Here is a 7,920-nt window from a genome sequence, read left to right on the forward strand (position 1 = left end):
GACATTATGAAAGAAATAAATTTTGGGATTTAGTCCTTAGACCCAACTCTGCAAACAATATTGAAACCAAGTGGGTCTACAAAAACAAGTCACACGAGAATGGTAATGTCTTGGGAAGAAAGGCCCGTCTGGTAGCTCAAGGTTACACCCAAACAGAGGGGTAGATTTTGATGAAACCTTTTCTCATATTGTTCGCCTGGAAGCTATAAGATTGTTGCTTGGAATATAATGTCTTCTAAAATTCTAATTGTATCAAATGGATGTTAAAAGTCCCTTCTTGAATGGATTTTTAATTGAAGAAGTCTATGTTGAAGAACCCAAAGGTTTCATTGATCCTTGTTCACCATGTCATGTGTACAAGCTCATAGATCTTGTATGAATGACTCAATGAGTTTCTCATTATGTGGGCGAAACAAGCTCATAGATCTTGTATGACCGACTCAATGAGTTTCTCACTAGTAATGGTTATATGAGAGGAGGAATTGACAAAACTATTTTTGTCAAGAAAGAAAAAGGAAAACTTGTGATAGCATAAATATATGTGGATGATATTGTATTTGGAGGAATCTCAAGCAATATGGTAGAACATTTTGTTCAACAAATGCAATCAGAGTTCAAAATAAGCTTGGTAGGAGAGCCTACTTACATTCTTGGTTTCCAAGTTAAGCATATGAAATATGGCTTCTTTGTGTCCCAAAGAAAGTATGCTAAGAATAGTGTCAATAAGCTTGGCCTTAAAAATGCTAGGCTTAAACGTACTCATGTTGCCACTAATGTCAAACTTACTAAAGATGATCAAGGAGTGGCCGTTGATTAAAGTCTCTATAGAAGTATGATTAGAAGTATATTGTATCTCACTGCTAGTCATCCTAACATCACCTTCTGTGTTGGTGTTTGTGCTCTCTATCAAGCCAATCCTAAAATGATCAATCTCATACAAGCCAAAAGAATGATCAAGTATATAAAAGAAACTCGTGGATGTGGGATCATGTACTCCTATGATACTAATTCCATTCTAGTTGAATATTGTGATGTTGATTGGGAAGGTAATGCTAAAGATAGAAAAACTACCTCAGGCGGGTTTTTCTTCTTGAGAAACAATCTCATTTTATGGTTTAGCAAAAAGAAAAATGGTGCTTCACTATCCACTACTGAAGTTGAATACATTATTGTTGGAAGAAGTTGTGCTCACCTCTTGTGGATGAAGCAAATGTTGAAAGAGTACAATGTTAGTAAAGATGTTATGCCATTACACTGTGACAACGTGAGAACTATTAACATTTCCAAGAATCCAGTTTAGCCTAGTCCTACTAGGCACATTTATAAATGCCATCACTTTATCAGAGAACTTGTAGAAGATAAGGTCATTACTTTGGATCATATATCAACAGAAAAACAACTTACGGGTATTTTTACTAAGTCCTTGGATGATACATAATTTGAAAAATTAAGAAGTGCTTTAGGCTTGTGTGTGATGGATGATTTTTAGCAATTAATGTTAAGGTGGCTAAAGAGTAAATGGGTCGACATCTTGTCCTTTTAAGAAGCGTGTGAAGAATCTTGTCTGGACCAATGAGAGTACTAAAAATTCTCATTTATCCTCATTCATCTTCTCTTAACAACCAACTACTCTCTCCAACCCTCTGTCAAATACGTTATTTTTCCCGTTTCACTCTCATTTATCCTCATTCATCTTCTCTTAACAACCAACTACTCTCTCCAACCCTCTGTCTAAATATTCATCTTCAACCAAAAAAATTTGCAAAATGGTAGGAATACGTCAAGGTACCAACACATTTGGAAAAGAAAATAAAAGTGTAAAGAAACTAAAGAAATCATCCAGGGAAGCCAATGTTTTAGTCAATGTGCACTACTACAGAAAACCCCTTTCACAACGGTTGGAAAAGGGATACCATAATGCGTGACATACTATTTTCAAGTAGCATGTGGTTGTAATTTCGTTGTTTTAACCATGGGCGCACGACTGTTGTGATAAACTATGTAACGCAATATATATCACAATAGTTGACGTAAACAACCGTTGTCATAAATATGGTGTCATGGGTTGATACCCAACTACAACCAAAATTAAAGCACATAAAAAAAATTCACCATGGTTATAAGTTCCAACCATTGTGGTATATGTAAGAGTTTATTATACAATATTGGACTGTTTGTTTTTCCATGCCCCTCATTAACCATATACAACCATTCAAATAGATTTTTGAGATGATAATCAGAAAAAATTTAATTATTCTTGAAAAAATTGACGATCCAATGTTTTTTAAATTGCATTCCTCTTGTAAATCATGATTTCCTCTTTAGCCTATAGGATTTGATTCAATCCCAAATTCTTCAAAGTAATGTTGATGAATGAATGTCAGTCTGAGTCTTTCACACAAAATGTGATTTCCTCTTCTTTTCTAGTTTATTTTTCAAACATCAAGATTTATGTGAAAGACACATATTGGCATCCATTTATCAATATTGTTTTGAAGAATTTGTGTCATTGAATGAAATTATATACGCTAAAGGGAAAATTATGATTTACAAGATGCATGCAATTTTAAAAAAATATTGGATCGTCTAAGTTGATTAATAATTTAATTTTTTAATCATTATCTCAAAAATCTATTTAAAAGAATGCAAGTTCAATGAAGGGTTAGTGAAACAAGAAATCACATATGATATAATAAACTCACTAACAACATTTATCAACAAAAACATCAATTAATTAACATAGATCTACTTAACTTAATAACTAACTATTTATCAAAGCTTTAAGTGATAAGCAAAGAACCATAACCACTTTCTAGTTGCAAATGAAAAACCATTTATTAACAAAAACCATAAAACAACATCATCAACAACAACAACAACAAGAACATAAATAACATTTATCAACAACATACATACCTTTAATTGAAAAAATGAATGTCTCATAATGAAGTTGAAGTTGATCTACTTAAGTTACTATTAAAAAAAATACAAGGAGGATGAATATCTCCATCCTCCTTGTATTTTTTTCTCATACTTTGTGAACCATAAACCATCATGTGAACCACAGCCATACTATGTGACTTTGAATCCTACAAACACCATAAAAAAACAGCATGTTAACATAAACTAGCATGACATTGTAATCACTACTACAAACAACGCTTCTAACATCGCACGCAAAATGTGTTTTACCTCGGCAATAGAAGCAAGATAAATAAGGTCGTCATAAAAAGTAATTTCTAATCACCTCGGTAATTAAAACACCGAGGTAAAGGTTTATTATCGTATGGGTTCGAACCCCAGTTTATGCACTTTCATTATTTACAAAAACTATCGCCTTTTTTATATCGGTTTATCATAAAAACCGAAGTGTCTTTAGTTTTTTTATTAAATCTTGTTATAGTATTTACCATAATATTACATTTTTTAATAAAACTCGTTATAGTAATTACCCAGAATATTACATTAATTCTCCATGAAGATCATATGTTGGATCTTCAATTTCTTGATATTCTGGGCAAGATTAAATACTGGGAAACTCATTTCTCAAAACAAAACAAAATGGATTGTTAAAGGATATTCTCTACGAATCTTGCATGTATTTGTTTCTGGTAAAAAAAAGGGTAAGATAATTAATATCAATAATCAAAAATATTTTTGATACAAATAAAAACTTAATAGAACAAATCTTGAACCCAAATGATTTTCTGCTCCTGCAATCCATTGTAGAGAATTTTTCCAAGTTTCCTTAGTTTTCAAGTGCTTCATATGTTTCATTTAGATTTCCAATATCGTAAGAGAAATTATATAATGGAAGTCTCTTAGGTTTTACGCGGGTCACTAATGGTGGATTCTTAAGCATTGATAACCTTTATATGGACGGCAAAGATTTGTTTAAGGTCATTGATTGAAAATAGTGGGAAAAACACTTAACTATCATCTCGGTTTTTAAAATAACTGAGGGGTTAGAGTATTTTCTTAAAATGGTTACATTGTTTACCTAGAATATCAAAAATATATTGTATGCAATAACTCTTCGCATAATATCAAGATTGTTTACCCAAAATAATAAAAATATAATATGCACAGGTCCCATACAAGATGCTAGAGATCTGCACTTGAATGACAGACCTTCCTTCACCAAGATTAATTGTTGATGCTATCATTACCATTGTCTTCACTAGCGTATACAATTTGCATTCTTTGAATGCATCCAACTTTTAATTAGATGTTTGTTCCAAAAATTGGAAAATGTTTTTCGGCACTTGCAATCCATCAGTATAGACTTTTAGGAATAAATCATAGTTGTTCAAAACCTTAAACAACAACATCAACACCACTGTTTGAGATTGATTACAAAAATTAAAAAAATATTTTGTTCAAGATAGAAGATCATTGTTTTTTTGTTTTGCAATCCATCCTAAAAAATGATGCATTTACGGTGGATCGACTACAAATAAGATAGCATTAGGATGAAATCGATTCAGCGAGTGTTTTATAGTAAAATCTGATTATTTTATCCCTTGGTTATCAAAAAAACCGAAGGGTTAAATCACTTATTTTACAGTTATTAACAAATAAAAACATAAAGTGCATTAGCTGGAATTCGAAGCATGTCCTGAATCGAGGCAACAAGTTTTTTTTAATATATATATATATATATATATATATATATATATATATATATATATATATATATATATATATATATATATATATGGCGCGCCTTGAAATAAAACCTCTGTTTTTTCAAGATGGCGTGAAAGCTTCGTCGTGAAAAGCGTTATTTGTAATAGTGAATCCAACAGAATTTATCAACATAACAACAACATACATGAAGAAGAGAGAATGTGGAAAAATATTTGTCAACAACAAAAACAAGCAAAAACAAAACATGTGAAATCAAAGTAAATAATATGAAAATCATGTCAACAAATATTTATCTACATTTATCAACAATAACATACAACAATAAAAAAAAAAACATAAACTATCTATCAAGTTGAAAATCATATGAAACATAACAACAACATACACGAAAACGAGAGAATAAAGAAGAAGAAGAAGAATACATTTATGTATGAAGAATAAGATTTATGGATATACAGTAGAATAGGAAACCTAATGATGAAGAAAAAGAGAAAAAATATATGCTAGGATTTAGCTGAAAACGATACGGCGATACTGTCAAGAAGCGAGAGTTAATTCGCTTATATATGAGTAAAGAATTTCACAACAGTTGTCATTACCAACCGTAGTGATATATATATATGTGTGTGTGTGTGTGTGTGTGTGTGTGTGTGTGTGTGTGTGTGTGTGTGTGTGTGTGTGTGTGTGTGTGTGTGTGTGTGTGAGTGTGTGTGTGTGTGAATTCACGTTAAAGGAATAAAATAATTGAGGGCGGTGAGGTTAGAATTCACGAAAGCTTAATTGTATCACCACGGTAAGGTCATAAACCATTATTATATCCTAAAAAATTTTAATTAAAAAATAAAAAAATATTGGCGCATGAGTTTAGAGATGTCACCACGGTGTTTGGAAGAACCATGGTGACTAGGGCGTTGTTGTTTACGCATTTTGTAGTAATGGTGCATGGAGTTAAAATGAAAGGTGTTGTGATTGGAGGGATGGCTGGTGGTCAGGCTGGATGTCTATCCCCAATTGAACAACCCAAGGAGATTAGGAAGAAGAAGCGTAAGAAGATGAGTGATCACATTCCTCTAACCATGTATGATCGAATAGGGAAAGGCATGGAAAATGTCGAAAAGGTTCTGAAAGACACCAAGGAGCCCATAGATCTTCAGGCGAAAGCTTGACACAACTATCAAATTATGTCCTGGAAGTTGTTCCACTCTAAGTCGTGCTTCGTAACACTAGAAAAGGTAAGTCTTCTAAAACTTCTGAACCTCCCAAAGTAAGTTCTCCTACAAATGTGTTTGTTCATAAGATAGTTTATGTAGCACCCAAACCTAGTAATAAGGCTGAGGATTTTGTGGGTATTAAATTTGACCACATTACTCAAACCCTAGAAATTATGAATGCATGAGATAACATTTTAAACCAGGACAATATTGATAAGATTCTAGGTTAGAAACTTATTCTAGAGAAAACTATAGATAATCCTTCTGTGGATATTTATATTGAAAACATCCTGAATAAAAATGTGTCAGAAGATGATAAGTCTAGTGAGGAAGCACTTGGTTCCAATAAAGATGATGGAAACAAGGATGTCAGTAACAATGTTGGTGGCATTCCTCATATAAAAGATAATGAGCCAGAAGAGAATGGATTTGAAGAAATTAATGATGAAGATGTTAGTTCTTATGCGAGTGAAGAGGAAGGTGAAGAGGTTGAAGAAGTAACCAAATGGATGAACCAGAGGCAAGAAAAGAAGGCATTAGTCAAGATGTAACACAAGAAGACAATCATAATATTGATATTAACAATGAAGTTTATATTACCACTGAAGATGTTCCAACAGATGTCAATGATAATCTAAAGGACATGTTGGAGATTGAGGCTCCAACCCAGGATGATGTTGAACAAGATGTCTCAGACATAAATGAAAATCTTGAAGAAGTTCAAATATAGAATGATGTTACACAAATGTGAATAACAAGATTATTCATAATATTGATGATGTAATCCTAGTTGTTAATGTTACTGAGACCCCAATAATTTCTGCTAAAAGATCTAAGAAAAAGGTTGAGAAAAAGAAATCATCCTTGAAACACAAGAAGAACAATACCAAAAATTCCTCCACACCAAGCAAGAAGATAAAAACCTCTAAGAAGAAATGGGATGTGCTAAAGAAGAAGAAGTCAGCAGGGAAGAAAAGTGCTACTAAAATGTCTGCAATTAAGGAGAATTATGTACTAAATAGGAATATGGTCCCAGAAGTGGGATTTATTTAGGAAGATGTTGTCGCACCGTGAAAAAATACACAGTCGTCACCAAACTTTATTTATTCCAAAGGAAAGGAAAAATATCGAGAAAACCCCTAAAAGTGAGAGAAAATGATCTCGCAACTAAATTCATTTTCGGGAGTCGATTATGCAAAGGGAAGGTATTAGCACCCCCTTATATTCATTGTACTCAACACAGACCGTTTTGATTGTTTTGCGTGTAAGGGTGTTGTTATCTAAAGGTTACTCACGATTATTGATTTAGTGATGGATTTACTTAAGGGGAAAACACAAGTTTTTAGTTAGTGTGATCGCCAAGATTTCAGAATCTTGTGCCTACGTATCCTCATACTGAAATAAGAAAATCAGAGCCTCGTAGTTTGTGGGATAGAAAATAAGTATTTGTTGGTTTTTTTTAGTAGACGATGTTAACGTTCGCGTTCTAGCAGTTAGACTTTAGCGCTCGCGCTTAGAGACTTATGTGTTTCATGTATTGCGGTAGAACGGATATAACATGTTCTTTTTGAAAAGGCCGTGCATTCCCTAAGGCCGAAAAATAAGGTTTGATGAGTTGTGATTAATTTTAATATGGGAGACAAGTATCTAACCACAAGCCAGGGTACGGATTACAATTCAAGTACTTGAGAAGCTGAAAGGACAACTGAATCCAGACCTCTCCTTTTTCATCCTAAAAAAAAGTTTGTTTATGAAATTTGTGTGGTGAGTTTAATCAGTGGTTCTTGGAGGGAGATAAATATCTAACCATAATACGGTCGATAATCAGAACACTCGGGAATCTAAAAGGACAAGTGCATCCAGACCTCTCCTTTTTCATCCCAGGAGGACCGAATTAAACTCCTTTAATATTAAGTGTTTTGAATGGACGAAAAATGTTTGACCACAAGCTTAGAACGGCGGGCAGCCCAAGTACTTGCGAGATAACATGGACAAGTATGTACACATCATCCTTTTTTCATTTAATTTATTATGAAAATGAGTTTGAAAAGGCAACTTG

At 33.0% G+C, this 7,920-nt stretch overlaps 1 protein-coding gene across 1 annotated transcript; it reads left to right on the forward strand.

The window, feature by feature from the left end:
• The first annotated feature begins 832 nt into the window (after positions 1 to 832).
• LOC131625867 (secreted RxLR effector protein 161-like) lies at positions 833 to 1,300 on the forward strand. Its single transcript, XM_058896698.1, has one exon. The coding sequence runs from the start codon at positions 833 to 835 to the stop codon at positions 1,298 to 1,300; it is 468 nt and encodes a 155-aa protein (XP_058752681.1).
• The last annotated feature ends 6,620 nt before the right edge of the window (positions 1,301 to 7,920 follow it).

Source organism: Vicia villosa, unplaced genomic scaffold, assembly GCF_029867415.1.
Source record: "Vicia villosa cultivar HV-30 ecotype Madison, WI unplaced genomic scaffold, Vvil1.0 ctg.000247F_1_1_4_unsc, whole genome shotgun sequence".
NCBI lineage: Eukaryota > Viridiplantae > Streptophyta > Magnoliopsida > Fabales > Fabaceae > Vicia > Vicia villosa.